Consider the following 20,015-nt stretch of genomic DNA (forward strand, 5'->3'; position numbering starts at 1 on the left):
ACTTACTGAGAATTCAAATTAAATTTATAGCAATAAAAGAAACCCTAGGTCAATGCCATTCATAAGTTTGTATTCTCTTTTGCTTATGTATGTTTACATTAAATTAAACCTACAGAAAGCACTTGACAGTTTTTCTTTAGTATTTTAATATGGTGTTCTGTATGACGCTCAGACGTGACAGGCACTAAATAACCACACACGAACACACACCACATGAACAAATAATTTTGGCGTGAAAGTCAGCCATACCTTTCCATCCTGAGTCAATTCTAATTGTGGAGTTTTGACTGGGCTTCCATCTTCTTCTCTGCCACCTTCTTTCAACTTGGTCTGACCAGCAGCTTCAATGTCAATGATTTTATCTCCAGCAGCCTGCCCTCCAGTAGCAGGGAAGTCTCTTAGCAGACTTTGGTCTAAGATACCCATGGGAGCTATTAGAGAACAAAATTTTGGTTAAGTGCGGTAAGTTAGAAAATTTTGTTTTTAAGACTTCTTAACAAAATGATTTTATGGTGATGTTAGCAATGAGCAATACAGGCTAGTTACTGCGTGATACAATATTTTTCAGCTTCTTAGTTTTGCAAAAAGTCTATGGTTCTCATTGCGCTGATATGAACAGCAACGTACCCTTGTTACATGATGAGCACTTACTACGCAAGGTAAAAAGCCCTCACAGTATCAGGTAGGTATTTATCAACTTTTTGATTAGTCTTGGAAGACAAACTGAAGGCACAGTTCTTGTGACTGTGTAAATCACCATAATAGAAGAGAGAAATAGGCAACGGTGTCTTGTGGAAATTCACTATTTTGAGAGGACTGTTTTAATGCAATATAGAAATAGCTATGCATATAACTGTCACAGTATTTTTATCCTGGAACCTTAGTAAAACTGCAGAAACAACAGCTCAGTGAAAGTAAGGCTTTTCCTCCCTTATGCTTGCAAAAAATGGAAGGGGGAAATACTGAATATGTATACTTGAATATAGTTAAAGCAAAAGAGAGTGAAAGGCCTTAAATTAGGTTTTTTCTCTTATTTGATTAAGCATAATAGGATTTATGAGCAGGATGGCATTTTTTTTCTTTTTTTAAAAGGAAAACCCAAGAGCAATGTTTCATCATGCTCAAAATTTTGACTGTGATGGTTCTGTAAGACTGAAAGTTTGGGCCTGAACACACATACATACACATCTGTGTTCTGCAGATAATGCACAAGGGATCCCAGAAAGGCTTGATGATACAATCTCAGAGAGTTGGGAAGAATTCAAATTGTTTCTAACCAAAAGTAGTACAGCAACTAAACCAGACTCAGACAGTAACACTGATGTGGCAATGAGTCTTTTGGTCGCCACAAGGACTCATAGCAGTGAAAGCACTTTTGCCTCTTATTTTTGCTTTGCTTCTCAGAAGGTAAGGTTTCCCAATCAGGTGTCACAGTTTGCTCATTTGTCCCAGTATAGAAGAATGACTATTTGCAGAAGTAAGTCTTCCAAGTAAAAGATTTTTGGAGAAAATAAGGTAAAGTTAACAGCTGAATTGTAGCTAAACTCACATCATTGTCACAGTTCATTTTTATTCCAGTGAAGTTGCGTATGCCTGAATCTAAGTCAAGCTTCATGTCATTTTTCTGAAGAATTTTTCTACTCTGTATTATTTCAGAAGTGATTTAGGGTAAAACATATGCTTCTGCATCTCTCACACATACTGCTGCTATACCTGCCTTTGGAAAGCATACCTGTTTTCAATAAAGGAAACCAGAAGATATTTCTGCTCAGATACCAAGCACCAGTAAATGACAAAAAAAAATTTTAGCTAGTCAAACAACCTCAACATGAAAATTGTTAATTAAACACAGAAGCACCTAATAAATATAATAGGATAGCAGTGTACTGAATAAAATGATACAAAACTAGAAGAAACAACTTGTTCTGCCTTTTCTCTCAGGCCAACCCACAGCCCAAAAGATGCTGCTGACCAAACAATTCTAATCAACAGCATATATTCACAGCAGTGCCATACGATGTAGGCAGTGACTTAACTTACTGTTTAGGTCACCTAAAATTGACAAGTAACCAAAGTGGCTATTCCTCACATCACGCATCAGAAACCGAAATCCATAAATTTGTCAACTGACATTTTGGCCATCCACAATGTCAACATTTTTGAACGTTGGTCAGATCGGAGTGACAACACATAATGTAATCATTACACTGAAGAAATAAGTCAAATTTCATACCTCCATCAAGGCTTCTGGAAACGCGTTTGCTTGAAGTGCGTTCAAAGTATGGAGCTGGTCTGTCTATGAGGTTGCTAGCCTGTCGTGTCTGTGCTTGCGTACGTCCACTGTAGCGGAACTTGGAACCCAAGGTTAGAAACTTTGCTTTTGGAGGCTGTTCTGGTGATACAAGTCTAAAAAGTAAATATGAAGAAAGTCAGTTAAAAAGGCTTTATTTTATGTATTTAATGAGGTACTATAAAGCTACTTATTATATTTCAACTTCAGTTCACCATGCATGATTTGTGCACTCCAAGAAAGGATTCTACCATAAGCTCTGAGAAAAACTTCTAAAACAATGCATATTACTTATTATTTAGAGTTGGAGTTGAAGTGATGCTGATAACCATCACTTTTTCCACAGTATGACTAAGCATCTGGGATCCTTATCTTTTGGTGCTATCTTGGTTAAATTGCATTTTTTGTAGAAAGCCAAGGCCATTATAGGTTCATGTAGAATACCTATCGGATCTCTCTCATTAGAATGTTACTGATTGTGGAAACTATACATCCCACTTCCACTGTCCTTCCTATATTCCAAGGTACCAATACAGCAGCTACTATTCTTCAAAGTTAGGGAATGGCATCTCTGCCTTCTATGCAGAAGGCTGTATCAAGTGAAAAAAAGATTGATTGGGCTGGAGAGTTGTGACCTAACAGTAAGAAGTTTAACAAGCTATATTCAGACTCCAGTTTCTTTACAATGTCATATATAGACTTATGTAAGTTGATGTTTGCTGGATATAAGGAGGAGAGAAAAAGCATATAATGGAAAGGGTGAAAAAGAGATTCAGTTACGAGTGCTATTAATACTGGGTTCTGTGCTGGGTATGTATGTTAGTACCTAAGTGTTAGAGTCAATGTCAGAAAGTCCAGGTAACAACGTGGCAGAATTTGCTATGAGGGATTCTGCTTTGTTCCACCAATTTTTGACATCACATGGGTTTGAAGAGACAGGTCCTCTATACCTCCCTAAATTTCCTTCAGTATGAGGACTTCAAGCTCTTATTCATCTGACCATCGTTGCTTGTACTTTGTTTTTGAAATCTGAGCCATTGGCTTCAACACTGAGGGTATTGTCTGTTCCAGTGTCATCTTTGCTGACAGGATAAACAGTCATCACTGCAGGAATTCTTCTCAGCCTCCACTTCCCTAGAAAGGTCTTTGATGTTGCTTCCTGGATCAACATAGTGCTGCAAATACATGCTTACCCAGCATGGCAGTCTCCATGGCCTATTCTCCCTCTGTATAAAACCAACAGACTATTGCAGATGGAGCTTTTTGATTTGAGGATCTGCAAAGAATGAGAAGCTCACTGTACATCAGCTTCTTTCAAGCAGAACCACCAACTACTGTGCCCTTTGTACTTAGGATGGCATGGATGGGCGAGTGAGACTTAAAAGTGTGCTGACTTTTTTCTCCTTGTTTGAAGCATTTGCACAGGGAATATCTGTGTCAGTGGAATCTGATCCAGCATATGTTAAGACAGTATCCAGTGGTGGGTCCTGAAAACTGACAGTCATTCTAAATATATTTCAGCAGAACTGAAGAATTTTCAGATCCTTAGCAAAACCAATGGTAAGCTAGCGTGGTGGGCTGACCCTGGCTGGATGCCAAGTGCCCACCGAAGCCACTCTATAACTCCCCTTCCTCAGCTGGACAGAGGAGAGAAAAAAATAAAACAAAAAGCTCGTGCGTTGAGACAAGGATAGGTAGGGATCACTCACCAATTACTGTCATGGGCAAAACAGACTTGACTTGGGGAAAAAAATAATTTAATTAATTACCAATCAAATCAGACTAGGGTAATGAGAAATAAAACCAAATCTTAAAAAAACACCTTCCCCCCAACACACCCTTTGTCCCGGGCTTAACCTCACCCCTGATTTTCTCTACCTCCTCCTCGCTCCCAGCAGTGCAGGGGAATGGGGGACAGGGGTTGGGGTCAGTTCATCACACATTGTCTCTGCTGCTTCATCCTCCTCGAGGGAAGGACTTCTCACTCTTCCCCTGCTCCAGCGTGGGAGACGGGAGACAGTCCTCCACAAACTTCTCCAACATGGGTTCTTCTTACGGGCTGCAGTTCTTCATTAACTGCTCCAGCGAGGGTCCCCCACGGGGTCACAAGTCCTGCCAGAAAACCTGCTCCAGCGTGGGCTCCTCTCTCCATGGGTCCACAGGTCCTGCCAGGAGCCTGCTCCAGCGTGGGCTTCCCACAGGGTCACAGCCTCCTTCGGCTATTCCCCTGCTCCACTATGGACCTCCATGGACTGCAGGGGGACAGCCTGCCTCACCATGGTCTTCACCACGGGCTGCAGGGGAATCTCTGCTCCAGCACCTGGAGCATCTCCTCCCCCTCCTTCTTCACTGACCTGGGTGTCTGCAGCGTTGTTTCTCTCACACATTCTCACTCTTCTCTCCACCTGCTGTTGCAACTCAGAGGTGCTACTACCATCACTGGTGGGCCAGCCTTGGCCAGCAGCAGGTCCATCTTGGAGCTGGCTGGCACTGCCTCTATTGGACTTAGGGAAAGCTTCTAGCAGCTTCTCATAGAAGCCACTCATGTAGCCCCCCCACTACCCAAATCTTGCCACACAAACCCAATACAGCTAGGTAGAAAGTTACCACTTTCTCTAAGAGAGGATCTTTATGGCTTTGTCAGAGTGCTAGCCAGAAGGATCCAGTCCTCCATGCCTAAAATGCATATGCATGCACCTGAATCCTAATCTGTTCCAACACATTATTAAAGAAAACAGAATTCAAGACAGACTAAACCACACTTCTGCACTAAGGCCACTTATGTGATAAAATCACAAGTATCTGGAGCTTCACTTTCATTGCTTCTATAAAACAGCCTGTTGTGGTTTAACCCCAGCCAGCAACTAAGCACCACGCAGCCACTCACTCACTCCCCCCCACCATCCAGTGGGATGGAGGAGAAAATAGGGAAAAGAAGTAAAACTTGTGGGTTGAGATAAGAATGGTTTAATAGAAAAGAAGAAACTAATAATGATAATGATAACACTAATAAAATGACAACAGTAGTAACAAAAGGATTGGAATGTACAACTGATGCGCAGGGCAATTGCTCACCACCCGCTGACCGACACCCAGCCAGTCCCCCAGCGGCAATTCCCTGCCCCCACTTCCCAGTTCCTATACTAGATGGGACGTCATATGCAATCTTTGTGACAATTTATTTCTCCACCTTATTTCCAAGAGAGAGTGCATTATGCGTTAAGAGAAAGAAGGCTAAGAGGGTTTTTCCAAGGTTCTTTCTGTTCTTTATTTTCCAGTCTTGGCAAGGCTACAGCATTAACTGCCATTTTTATCTTCCACCCTGCTGAGATAAACTTTTAATCTTTTAATGTGGAAAAAACAAGGGAACTAATTACTTCCTGATTAAGGGCATTTGAATGGATTTTTTTGTATTACAAGCTTAATTACATAAAATAACTGAAGACTATGCTTTTACCATTTTAGGACATTCTGGGGAGGCACTGAAACAATCATGAAAATTTCAAATGAAACATCATAAAGCAGAATTATAAGCAGGTTTCTCCAGCCATTGCATAAGATCCAGAGCTGCAGACTAAGTTACCTCAAAAGATTAATGTAGATACATAGTCTGACTGGATTTCTTAAAGTAGATTGTTGCACTTTGAAAACAGTACTGGAATCCTATAAAGTTGAGCCGATACAAGTGAATCCAATGCCTTTTGGTTGTCATTTTCAATATAGTTCATTACAAATTTTTATAAATAACTTCATATGCTGGCTGAATTTCCCATATATTATAAGATGGACCTTAATGTAATTATTTGAGAAAAACTAAAACATTGCAAAAGATAACACAAGGAATCTTACAATGTTATATAGGGCATGCTAAGAGATCTGGAAGCTAAAAATGTATGTCTAGATTGAATACAATTTACTGTGGTATCATACACAAATTTTACACATGCCCTGAAGGAGCTACATACAGTCTCTTGGACTGTAGCAATTGCTTTCTGCTTTTTATCATTGGAGAAAAACAGAGCTGGATTTATTTTACTATTTTTAAATTGGGATGAGAGGTTCTGAGGATTTTCTCTCTGATGACATCAGTGGAGTATATGGATTTTACAGAATGGTTCAATTATTTGTTACATAATTCTCGTTATAATGTCATTCCTGGTTAGAAAAAGCCACTTCTGATTGGAATAAAATCCAATTATTTTTATTATGTCAGAATTTCTGTAGTAAGATTATCTAATACATATTAACACTCCCGAAAACTTTTATATTTGCAAATGGTAGTTCTCAGTTCAGGATTTTTCACTTCCCTAAGGTTTTTTTCCCTATTCAGGTTCATTTTATTATGTTTCTTTTTTATTAACTTTTCATCACAGACAGAACTGCATGATATTGTGGTAACAGATATCACCAGCCAAAGCAGACTTCAAATTTTAAAGAAGGATAGAATGGTGGACTACGTATCTTAATAAACTTAACTAATGAATTCTATCAAACAAGAAAAAAATTTAGGATTTAAAAAAGAAGTGCTTCTAAATTAAGCATTTGGAGACTGATTGCCAATCTTAGCACAAATTCTAACATTGCATTCAAGAACATTCTATATTCATTGAAAATCTGAATAGCACAAATTCTAACATTGCATTCAAGAACATTCTATATTCATTGAAAATCTGAGTACTGAAAACCATCCAATGAGTCAGTTCCAGTAATGAACTGATTAGGTCTCGTGGCTTAGACTAGTATTCAGCAGAAGGATTGCACCTACCTTAAACACAATTGCTTTTTTAAAATAAAAAACAGACTACTGAAGGAGAAAACTTACCTTTTACATACCCTAGTTACTGTGCTCATTTGAAACAAGAAACTCGGATTCAATGCCTATTCAATGCATAAGAGATTCAGCCTAAATCTGTGACTCCTAAGCTGCATGGGGCACATGCACTCCATCATGGAGTTTGTGCTATTATAAAAATCAAATGAAGGTTTTTCAAATTCCTTTTCAATGGAGGAAGTAGAAAGAGAAACAACTCTGCGGCCTATTGTTGAAGTGCTCATTTACAAATAGACTATAGTTTCAATGACCGATTCAGAATTTTATGTTTATCAGTTGCTGGGGAAAAAAAAATGCAGAGAAAGTTATGGATTATTACATAAATAAATAGTAGTCTGTTTTTAAAGTGATTCTCTGTTCTTTAAAGAATGACGGTGAACTCAGGCCAGTTTATAAATAAGGAAAAATTCAGCTGTAAGCATTTACACTCAGCAGAATGTTCTGAAAAGTGAAGTGAATGAATACTACTGTCAAGCCCCAAGAGCTTCTTGTGAAGGTGTATAATGGCTTTCTAGATGGCCCCTCTGAAGAGTCAATCTCTCAGGAAGTCTTACATATGATCACTAGTTTAGTTCCATCCTGTTAGCACTCCGAAAATTTAAATAAAGCAGCTAATTGTAATTGAGACTTTCAGAATTGGTAATTTGGGGTAGTGATTGTTAGGGTGTCTTCTGTCTAAGAGGTGTTACTGGACTGAGAAACTGGGGGCAAAGAGGAGGGAAATCTTCTCTACTTTCCTCATATCCTTTAAAAGAAGGATATGAGCACACCTAGCAAAGTGGGGGAAGCAGAGAATTATCATTTACCTGAAGAAAGTATGATGCTCCACACAAACCTTCCATAACCTTTTAGCAGCCCGATGGTTTGGCAGTTTGAACCCAATAGTGCTCTCAAACTGTTCCAGCTGGAAAGAATCCATAAATAAATTAATGCATTTCATTAAGCTGGCTATTAACTAACAGGCAGAGCTCAGATAGTTCCATTACTGTAATAAGCTGTAATTCTCCTGTCATAAGACTTCATAAGATTTAAAAAAAAAAAAAAAAAAAAAAAATTTAAAAAAAAATCAGAATTTCTAGCCTTTTAATAAAATTATACTTGGTGGGCTAGTCACGATGGGTAATAATCACATTATCACTTCCTATCTGTACTAATGACTCTATTGAGAAATCCAATAGTACTTCAGCGTTCCTTGCTGATTTTCTGACTAGCTGCCCAATGTATTTATTTTTAAACTGCATGAACTAATCGTACTGCAGGTTGTGCTGCACACTTTCCTTGGATTTAATAAAAGTCTGAAATGTATACTGCAGTGTGAGTGCAAGAACAATACATCTGTGTTCCAAAACTTACAAAACTACAATGTTAGCATTGTACTATTGGTATTTAGACTTCTGTTTTGTTTTATTTATTCACACAGTAAAAGCTACCTTAAACATTTTAGAGTATAATCTTAAAAAAAGCATTACAGTGTTTGGCATTTTGTTTTTTGTTAAATTTCCAGTTACAATGTGATCAGAATGTAACTCCCCCTCCTTCAGCAACTCCCACAAACTTATAACGGTATCTGAAAAGAACGCTGAATCCACTATTTCCACAGCAGCTAACAGAAAGAGTTATCCTACAGGACAACTCAAACCTTCGGTTACAGCCATAAACTAGATGCGTTGACATTTAGTGAACAATTATATCCAAAGAGGAAGAGAAGCTGGCTCTCTCCCAGGACTGCAAGTTTGTATAGTCAGTAAGAACATGGCCAGAGTAACTAGCTTTCCCTGTAAAAAAAAAAAAAGTTACAGGATGGCATCTATCAAAAATGAAAATAGATTTTCTTCTTGGTTTGCATTCACTAATCAAGACAAGTGTTTAATACAATCAGTAGAATCTGAAGAGGAAAAGAAAATGCTGTTAAATTTTGCTTGAACCCAATAAAAGCTTGTGATGACATCTGGGAAAAAAATAAGGATGTTTTCTTGTTGCTGGATAGAAATGATCTCAGAAAAGAAACAAGACAGAAAGATGCTACTTACTTCTGCTGGCCTGACTTTGATATAGAAATTACTTCGCTTATAGGAAATCTTTAGAATTTTTGGCCAAGCAAAGCGGTTGATCCGGAGTCTATCTTTGTAAATGAGCAGTCCATTAGCACATACACCCAGCATGATATCCACACCTTCAGAATCCTATCACGTATGAGACAATTTAAAAAAATCAGTTTAATAACATTCCAAACAAGTAATTATCACTGGCATACCTTGAGGGAATAATGCAACTGGGACTTGTTTCATATTCAAACCTGAAAGACCCTGACAATGAGATTCTTAAAGCAGAAATAGCCAAGTATATTAATTTTACAGGAAACTTTGGACTCTAAGTAATGGCTTTGGCACTCATATGCCATTGCATGTGTCACAGTTCTGGGAAATTCTTCAGTATTCTAGCAATAGGGACTAAGTGAACAACTTACAAGCAAGGAAAGGTATGGTGGGTGTGCTACCAATAGTTTCAACAAATATTAAAAGAAGAAAAATTTAAAACAGGCCTTTCCAACTTAAAACAATCAGTGAAAGTCTGAACAAGTTGGTGATCATGGTCATCTTTTACAGTCACCTACTATTCCAGTAAAGATATAGGAAGTAATGGATAGTTGGCTGAAAATGTCAACACAATGATTTCAGAGTGCTGGTGGGCTGGGTTTCTGAGCGTTCTGTTCCACTGACAGCGTTTGATGCAAGTTTTACAGGCTACAAAACTAATCACTTACTGATAAGGGTTTTATACACTGTACCACTGCACAATACAGCAGAATCTCTTGTCCTCCTCAACAGCAAATCAACTACATCAAATGCCAACACTGACATTAAAAAGTTGCTTCACTGGCATAAGTAACAGCTGCAAGCGAATCCTGGCAAACAGCAGCTCTAATGTTTGCAGTTACTTCACTATGAGAAAAGAAAGTTCCCATAAAACTCTAAAAATCTATGTTTCTTAAAACACTACAGACCAAGTGAACTGCCACACTGCACTTGTATTAAAAAATTAATAAATGTTACAGACGTAGTTAATGTACATGAATAAAAATTTAAGTATATTTCTTTCAAGTGCTTCTGAGAGAACATAGGAAGAAGTCTATGGAAAATTGCAAAAATAAGTGCACATTGTTTCCATATGAAACAGAATTAAATAATGTTTCTCCGATACTTAAAAGTCTTGGTTTCCTTTTTTAAATATAGGACTGATACGTTTACAATGCATTAACTTTCCTAATGTTTTGAGACTGGATTTGTGCGAGGTAGTGGGAGGAGGTTAGTTAGCTGGTTGGGGGGGGGCAGGTAACTAAACAAAATCCCCCTAGAAATACAAATTTTATTTGACCTACCCAGAGAAGTGGAAAAAGCACCAAAACTCACCCTCCTGCAAGACCTCCTCCCCCTCTGTTTGCAACTTTCATGGTATTACTAAAACAATTACATCTTCTTTTAGGCTTTACTTTATGGCCCCATGTCTCCTTGGCATCAAAAATCTGACATTTAAAAGGTATTTAGCCACTCTTATGAATAAAATATTATTTCTAAGGTGCACATACACCTATGCATAAAATAAACTTAGATTTAAAATAAATTCTAAGGATGTTAGAGCTGTAAACTGAGTAATTATCAAGACCAAGAGATAAAAGGCTTATACGTAAGAACTGAGGTATGAAGTTTTTTAAATAAGCTATATATACTATGTTCTTTAATACTAAGCATGTCTATCCTAAAACCAAACCAAACCAATCCAATTCCCCAATACCTTGGCATGATGTAAATCCACTCCATACATGGAGAGTCTCTTCGCATTTTCTAGGAACTGGGAATCCGCCTGTGCTGGAGTCAAGCCCCTAAAATCATTGAATAAGCCTTGAGTTTATTGACAAAAGAACTGAGAATCAAAACTGAGTGGAATCCTGGAATTCAGACACAGAAAAAACTAAGTTTGTAAGGTACCAATAGCATTTTTGCCCTAAAGGGTAAGTGTTCTTTGAGAGCATATTATATTCCTTTAGTAGAGATTTCCACCTTCAGTCTTTCAAAATAGTCTAGCTGAATGTTGCTTAAAGTAATTCATATGCTCAGATAAAAATTTTCTCCAAAAGTTCTCTTCAGAGATATTAGTGAAGCTACTATTTTCAAACTGAAATTTTTAAACACATGAAAGGAAGAGGTTCTAGTTACATAACAAATGATTTCCAAATTAACAATAACTTCAGCTTTGCAGTTTTACACAGGCTTTTAAGAGAATTGACATAAACATGAAAAAGCGTGATGATTTCCTTTAATCCGACTGTGTCTGACACACCTGTGTGTTTTGTGTAGCTCAGCTACTTTCTCTTCCATTTCTTGAGTTTGATTGGGTGCAAACTGGAATTCACTGATATAGTCACTGCGGTGCTCCTCTGGGTCATGATCACCCAGCTCAGCCTGCAGGGTATATGAACCAAGGAGGGCATGAGTCACAAAAGAACATGGCAGTCGACCAGAAGCAATATCCTGACGAAGCTGTAGGCACAAGAAATATCTGCAAGACAAAGAAAAGGGGGGAAAAAACAAACACACACACACATACACAAGAACAGAAAAAGTGTTACCAATGGCAAATTTATGAGATATGGCAGAATTTATCAAGATGCATGTAATCATAAGCATATTTTATAATAAGTCAATGCATTAATAATTTCTTACACCTTACGTTATTTGAGCATTATTGCTACACAGTAAATTTCACTTCCGTTTGTAAGAGTCGATATTTCTTTCACAAATAGGGTGAAGAGCAGGAAAAATTCTGATTTCCAACATAAATGAATGAAAAACTGTATCTAGTTTGTAACAAAAGCTGACTTCATTTTACATTGTAGCCTGCAGGTATCTAAGGTTTACAAATAAAACCCCATGCATTTCCTTTGACATTTCCCTTTGACTGTAAAATTCTAACTTTTATATCCCTTGCAGTTCACAAGCTAATCAAGTTATGTAATACACAAAAGAAATCCGGTTTAGTACTGAACCCATAATTGCCTTCCTTAAACCATGTATGTATTAGAATTTAATCCTTCAGGTACTGCATACAGTCTTCTACCAAATTTAACAAGTTAACAATCAGTAGACATCCTACCCTAGCACAGACTTTTAATGCAAATGAAAAAAAAGTTTTACAAGTGAAGCTTAAATTTTAAGGAATTTAGCTTTAAGCTATAAGTATAAAAATGCTTTTATCAGTTGAACACACAATTGAAAAGTCAACCAGCTTGCTGAAAATTTTCAAACAAAACACAGATGGCTTCTTTTAAATACACTGCGTACTACATGTCTTAGACTATTTCTAGTAATATATCAGCTACACACTTGTGTAACACTCTTATTTTGTGAAGAAGACTCATCCAATGCAATGTGTAGTAACATATATCCTGCCTCAGCAGAGTCAGCTAACTCCAAAACAAAACTAAGTGTTCAGGTTTTCCATAACTCCTGAAAAAATGAGTGTCAATTCCTTGCACTCTACCCACTGGTTATTTTAGTCTCGCAGTACTACTTTTTAGGTGCCTAGAATCCACTGCTTTCCAAGTATTTTCTGTCTAAGAACTTTAGAAGAGAAGTATTTTCAGGTTTTATTATGTTTTATGGTTTTATTTAATGGATATGTATAAAATTATGTTTTCACCAACCTAGCCTAGATTATTACTGAAGTATCCTGGATGCCTTGAGCTTTGCTCTTAATATTAATACACCCACACCTTCAGTTATTATATAATAAAGCAGCAGCCTGACAATAAACCACTGGCTTCTTTCAAATATGATCACTGGCATCTTACCTCCCGCCCAAATCATATCCCCATTTATCATTAAATTCTTCTCTCAGGTGTCTTCCTGAAGTTTTCACTTTGCCTTTTCAACCTTGTTCCAATAACCAGTTGATGTAAGAACATTTATAGCGTTCTACAGTAGTAGCCAAACCTGTTACAGCATCCAGAAACTGAAGAAATTGTATATGGCTTTCAAATTAGACTAACAGTAATTTTTAAGTTTAAAATTAGGAACTATGCATACCTAGTGATGTCTTCAGTCAACTGTGAAGGATCAGGGGGATAAAACTTCACATTAAAGGTGAATATCCAAGGTAAACCTAAACATGGGAAATGTCCAATTGTTAATCTTAAACAAGTTGAGGCAAGCAAAGAAAGAACCTCACTGAAAAATGTTAGGCAGTCATATAAATGTTAGATCACTGCAATCATGAAGAAAGTTTTTTCCCTTTTTTACAGTATATTAGTATGAAGCATAGATTATTTTCTTTATCAGGTAGTAACTCATATACACATACAGTGAAAGATTAGCATGTTAAAAATTATTTTCAAAGAAAGTTTTGCTGTAAGTTATATAAAGATCAGAAGACATTTTTAATTTTAAAACTACCATAATATATTAACACTTTTAAGGTATTCTGTGTTCAAAGACACTTGCACTGAATTTGTTGCCAACTCCTCCAAGGTTAACAGTTTCCTCCTGTTTAAACTGACTGTTTGAGAGACTGTACAGCTACTATGAACATGAGATGTCAAAATGAGGTCTGCGTTGTGTACAACAGAAAGATAAGTAAATTATTTATATTTGTACATAATGCATGGAAGAAAAAATATTAGCCATTCCTCCTTTAAAATATTTTTTGAGAAACAGTATCTTTAGCAACTATAATAGCAATGATATTTTAAGTTTAAATTCTCATGTTAGAATTGTTTATACCACACGCATTTTTTAAGCAAAAGCATGCTTAAAACTAGATTAAGAATTTGACAAAGCATAAAATGTTGCCTTTAGTCATAGCTCTAATTTTAAATAAATTTTTAGGATTTGAAAGCTGAAGTCACTCATCAATAATTAAAATACATCCTCAGAATATTACTCTACCAGTATTATAACACTATGTACAAGAGGAATACGTTCATTGGAAAGTACTAATAACTTGACAAAATGTAGAACTTTCCTATTCAAACAGATTTTATTACATACAATGCAGACATATATATGTACTAGAAAATCACAAAATAGGAGTCTAGGAAAAGAATTTAATAGTTTGGTTTTGCATGCTGCTTGAAAGCAAATGCAGTTGAGATTTATCATATCTTGCCAAACAAAGAAAGTAAAACTACAATGTAGATCTGCTAAAAATAATAAAGGAAGATAAGAGAAGAAATCAAAATATTATTGAAATAATTAAGTAGCCATTTTTATCTTTCTCTCGCCTCTTTTCTCCTAATGCAAATAATATTCTGGCAAAAGACCGAGCAAAACTAATCTTTGGTTAAAAAAAGGTAATAATTTTATAAAACTTATTAATGATTAATTTTGGACAGTAAACTATTTTTAAAATCTGAAATCATGCTTTGAGAAAATATTTTTTTGTTGTTGTTATTAAAAATAAGACTGAAATGCCATTTCCAACATAATGCTAGACAAGAGTGCTGACATTTTTAAGATTATTTTCTTTAAAAAATCCTGTTTTGAAATTTCACAGCTGTTAAAGGTGAAGAGGTATTTTGTGCCAAAATTTCTTACGTCTTTCAACATTTCAAAAATTATTTCAGTTTTTCAGACATGACTATTCATTGGAGCACTTCAATTTCTGCTTAAATGTGAACTTCATTCTCCACCTTGCTGCTAAGTCACTTTTCCTTTTGAGAGCTCAGAATTTTGGTGTATCTTAATGTTCCCAGTTATCAATAATTTGTTAGAACAATGATAACTTTGCTTACAAAATAAGGCAGGACTCCTCAAATGAGAAAGCCAAATTTATTGGAGGTACATGTAGTACTGAATTGGTAAAATACGGCTCATTGAATCATCTACTGCAATCCAGTGCAAGAGAGAATTAAGACAAAAATACCTTTAAAAAAAAGTCTAACACTAATTAATACATATAGCATGACAAACAGAATTAAAGCTGGAATAGATTAGCCCACTTCCATCATTTCTCTACCAGGGAATTAGGATCATTTAATGAAAAGCTGCTGACATTGAATAAGCCAAACTGATGAGGAGAAGCAATTGGGCCAAAAATATCTATGCAGAAAGTGTTCAGGGAGAGTTGTCATGTTAACAGGGCTGTGGGATGGGGAGAAATGGATGAAGGATGTGTCCCTCCACACAGATACTAAACGAGTCTTCAAGTTTTCCTGGAATAAAGCAATTTTTCCTCATCTAAAATTGCAGTTAAACTAGTCACAGATTAATTCCTGCTTAACCTATTTCTCTTTCTTGTCAGCATTTCTACAGTTAGCTTTCAGAAAGCAGTGTAGCCAGGAGAGCTAGACACTGAAGAAGGGGGAAAAAAAATCATCTACATTCTCTGTAAAAAGCTAAAAAGAACATAAATCCTTTGAATGTATAGACTATGAAAAATTTCAGATGTCTACTCATACTAATACCATAGCTAATCCATTGAAAAAATGTTGTAGTTGACTTTTTACTAAATATTTTCTGGACAGTTCATGACTTTAAATTTTGCCTGATTACTGAAAGCACATTTATCCCCTGAATATAGACTAGCAAGTGTATTACAATGTGCACAGTCTATATTTGTACTTCTCACTGCAGCATACTGTTTATAGCCGCATAACCAAGGCATACAAACATAATTGTCTTCACACAATAATGCACACTATTACTGCCGCTTTCAATTGGTGGCCAAGACAAAAAAATAAATAAATCTGATATTTAAAATGCTATTTAGCGTTCTGTCCCTGATAAGGCTCTCTGTTTTGATGTTTAATAATAAGGGCTATAGAAATGTAAAAAATATTTCTAGCCAGCTCGTTACCTCAAAAATGCTTCTGTGGCAACTTTAGGCATTCTTAGAGAAAAAGAATGCAATATAACCAACCAGGTAGCAGCATACAATTAACATGATTCAGCCCATTTAAACTGGGAAATCAGTGAGGGGTTTTTTTTCAGTAAAAGCTGCTTCTGGCTTTTACTCATGATATCTCTTGTGTCTCAGCTAAGATTTTTACAGTACTGTGTGACTAAGACAGATACACTACTCACAGGCAGATGTAAAAATGCCCCCTAAAATTAAGAAAATTACTTCTATAATTTTTCTTAAATTACTATCAAGAAAATAGAAGAAATTAGGAAGATCTACAGCTAGTCCATATTTTCAAAAATGCATAAAAAGCAGAGTACAGACAGTCCTGGTTGGACTGATGAGATTCAGCTCACAAACTCAGACATCTCCAAACAGCAAAACCTTTCTTTATAATTAGCAGACACACAGAAGCACTTCTGCAGGACAGCTCTTGCCTTGGCACAGGTACTTAGTTGTCTTCACCACCTATAAGCTGTACTCTAGTGTAATTAGCTTAGATAAAAATTAGTAGCAACTTCTACAGATATATAGTTATTTACATAAAATAGATGGATATAAAATAAAGTGACCCCTGTATTTTGATGCCTGTGCATAACCATACGTTTTGTTAGCATTAAAATCCGACAGCCAGAACTATATCTTTAAAATGCAAGACCTTTCCTTAATTAATTCTAACTTCCCTTAGCACTTTAAATACAAACTTTAGATTTCTTAAGTATTTTAGAACACTGTGCTGCAAAATTCTAAACTTGTGATAATGTTATTCTCACAGAATTGTATTTATGAATTTATCACCATTTGGTCTACTGTGTAATTTAAAAATATACCTATTTAACCATATCTTTATTCTTCTATATTATCCTCTTCCCTGAGCAGTTGTTTAAGCTGTGTTGCAGAATATACCATAGAACCAAGATTGTAAAAAAATCCATTTCAAATCCATGACATTACCAGAACCACCTTAATTGTTGGCTAAGTACATCTCAAAGACTAGGCCAGTATTGGATTTGGCTGGTTTTAAGTTCCCCAATCTGAATGACTGGATGCCCATTAACAAAAGGATGTTGAGAACAATCTTCAGCATGAATAAAGAGAAAGGTTTAAACTTATAGCCCAAGATTTGTCACCCAGCTGCCTTACCTATTATACTATTTCATCTGTCCTAATCCACTTCCATAGAATTACAGAGGATTTCCCTCACCCTCCTTAATAATTAAACTGAATCAACAAGCAAATTAAGTATGCTGTCTTCAGTCCTTCAGTTAATCACTCCTTTCTAAAAGGAAAACAACTTCTCTATCCCCATAACCATTCTCTTTTGACACCAGTTTCGTTCAGCCCTACACTGCTGAGATGTAATTATATACATAAGATGCCACTGACTCCCTTCATAGCTAACGGAAGAAAAGTGGCATGTGGTTTGGTTCCCCTCTCAGGCACCTATTTCAGAATGCACTCGCTCACCTCCTGAAAGTGCCTGTTCCTTCAAAAACAAGTGCATTTACCTGAGGTGGACACAGTTAACCTAAATTAGATAAGATCAGTAATTTCCTGGGTACAGTGATAAGTTTCTACAATCTTTCTGGCTAAATAAGTATTCTCTTGATGAAAGACAGTAAGACAATTTTACAGTTAATTTCAAGAGCAAAACCAGTTAAAGGTATCCTTTATGTGGTGAGAATGCATAAACCCCCCCTATACCAGTGTATTCTGCCCTCAGAACATCCAGTTCCTCTCCATTTCTTACAAGATATACAATACAGGATATGCAATATGGAAGGGGTTTTTTTCCAGTAAAAATGCTAATTGTGCTGCAGACTAGAAATAGATTTAATTGACGTAAAATTACCTTGGATTTAAACTATTCCACACAGCATACACATCTAATTTCCTTTTGGAAGAGAATGACTTACATGCACAATAAGAACAGGATATAACCCAAAAATAGTTTCAAAATTTGTGTGAAGAGAAAGATAACCAGGTCTATAACTCAGTTTCATATACTTTAATTACACAAACGATAAAAACAAATCATCAGGCTTACCAAGACAGATGGTTTAAACATTCACATCTCTAATCTTTACCCATAGCTGTAAACATTTAAACTGCAGACAAATGCTTGATCTTCAATTGCAATAAACACTATGATTAAACAAGGTTTATAGAGTTTACTCATTCAATTCTGTTATACTGAGAAGGAGAGTTATGAAAATACCTATAAACAAAACTGAGTGGAATATCATGTGTTCTATACTAACTGCACGTACGTCTCACACAGATAAATTCTCAAATTAAATTTTATATAAGGGTGAACCTCCCTACCTTCTACAAAATCTCAATTTGACTATTCCAAGATAAGTTGTTACTGCTTATAGCATCACAATATTCAAGCTAAAGTTCTCCATTTTGCAAAAGGCTAAATCCTCTTTAGATGTAGCAATTTTCAAGACGACTGTGACAGAATTGTAATTACCCCACCTGTCCCTGATTAAATTAATTAGAGGTTTTAACACATCCCAGTGGATACCCAATTACATGAGTTAAAAAAAGTCAAGAATTAATTTTCCTGAAGAGATCAGGCTGGCTAAAAGCAAACAAGCTTTTTGCCACCTTTGTAGTCCTGAGAACAGAGCTAGTAATTTGTGAATCACATTCATTAGCCTAAGTAACATCAGTAACTGCTGAGATCCAGCATTATTCCCAGCCAAAGGCCAACCCGAACAAATAAGAGATCACATAAAAGGCCTGAGGACCCTGGCTTAGCAAGAGACAGCCTGATGTAGAACATTATTTGGGGGAGATTAAAGGATTCTTATTTTTGTCTTCCCCAGTCACAGGTGGTACATACATGGCCAATCTGCAAAGTATTGGTATTGTTCACATGTAAGAGAGAGATAAAGATTGTTATAAATATTAAGTTGCAAACTGATGTGCTGAGCTCCACTTGCAAATTTGTCACCTTCATGTGTTCAGACCAATGTGTTTGTCCAGATATGCTTATCTAGCACGCTAGTGCTTCAGTTTGTGCTGTACAAGAGAAAAATAAATGAGTTTCTTCATTTCAAATGGACTAGTAGGTTTTACAGGTACCTTAAATTTATTACAATTTATTATTTTTGTATATAAGTTTCCATTCTTGATTCAAAGACAAATATATTTAGAACTAAACCAGAAACAACAACAACAAAAAAAGTCTTGTTACTTGATACTCATGTAGCAGGGGGATAAAATTTATCTTTGCAGTACATTCCAATATATGGAAACTTTAATCCACTGATTATGAGGAAGACAACTGATAGTATGCTGATCACTTGCAAATTGGTGTAAGCAAGTTTCATTTTAAAATGCTTACAATAGTGTTCTTACTTGGTTGTTTGCCTTATACACTATGCCTATCAACTCAGAAGTGCTATGGACCGGAGAAAAAAAATTCCAGTTATGATGCCTAATTCAAGAAACTGGACTTGATCTCCACTTAAAATGTAGATCTTCATGTTATATGAAAAATCACATCCCCTTAAAATATTTTTTATAAAGAGCTTTATAAAATCTACCTGGCTAGTGAAGAGTTTTGACAGAGTTTTATGCAGAATAAAATAAATTCCTCATTGTGTATTGAGGATAGGAAGTAGAAAGACTTTTCACATGGATTGAGTCTGAAAAGCATTGTCGTGAGACATTCCAAGATTATGCTCTACTCTATTTCCATTCTGGAAATGATGGACATATCAAAAAAGCCAATGCTGGACTGACCAGTATTGAAGAATATACATTTTTTGTAAGATGTATTGATTCTCTTCTGGTGAGTCTTTGGACTTAGAAAGTCCTATAGCAGCAACCGTGACCGTCTTTGCAAGATGACATTCTCCATCCCATAACCCAAATATCAGCACAATGTTGAAAACCATCTCCTGTTTCAGGACGCAAAAAGATCAACTATTAGTCACATACAATACAGGAATATTTGGGGGCAGCAGCCAGTATAACGGTTAACTT

General features: G+C 36.2%; 1 protein-coding gene across 28 annotated transcripts in view; it reads right to left on the reverse strand.

The window, feature by feature from the left end:
* The window catches only part of EPB41L2 (erythrocyte membrane protein band 4.1 like 2), a 122,137-nt gene that overhangs the window by 29,311 nt on the left and 72,811 nt on the right, over positions 1-20,015 (reverse strand). For all 28 annotated transcript variants that reach the window (XM_049801455.1, XM_049801453.1, XM_049801450.1 and 25 more), the window contains 7 exons: positions 13,205-13,280; positions 11,460-11,678; positions 10,914-11,001; positions 9,152-9,304; positions 7,928-8,025; positions 2,234-2,406; positions 250-431 (listed from right to left, as the gene is read on the reverse strand). In XM_049801455.1, coding sequence (XP_049657412.1) covers positions 250-431; positions 2,234-2,406; positions 7,928-8,025; positions 9,152-9,304; positions 10,914-11,001; positions 11,460-11,678; positions 13,205-13,280 — 989 coding nt within the window. The remainder of the gene's footprint in view (positions 1-249; positions 432-2,233; positions 2,407-7,927; positions 8,026-9,151; positions 9,305-10,913; positions 11,002-11,459; positions 11,679-13,204; positions 13,281-20,015) is intronic.

Source organism: Accipiter gentilis, chromosome 5, assembly GCF_929443795.1.
Source record: "Accipiter gentilis chromosome 5, bAccGen1.1, whole genome shotgun sequence".
Lineage (NCBI taxonomy): Eukaryota > Metazoa > Chordata > Aves > Accipitriformes > Accipitridae > Astur > Astur gentilis.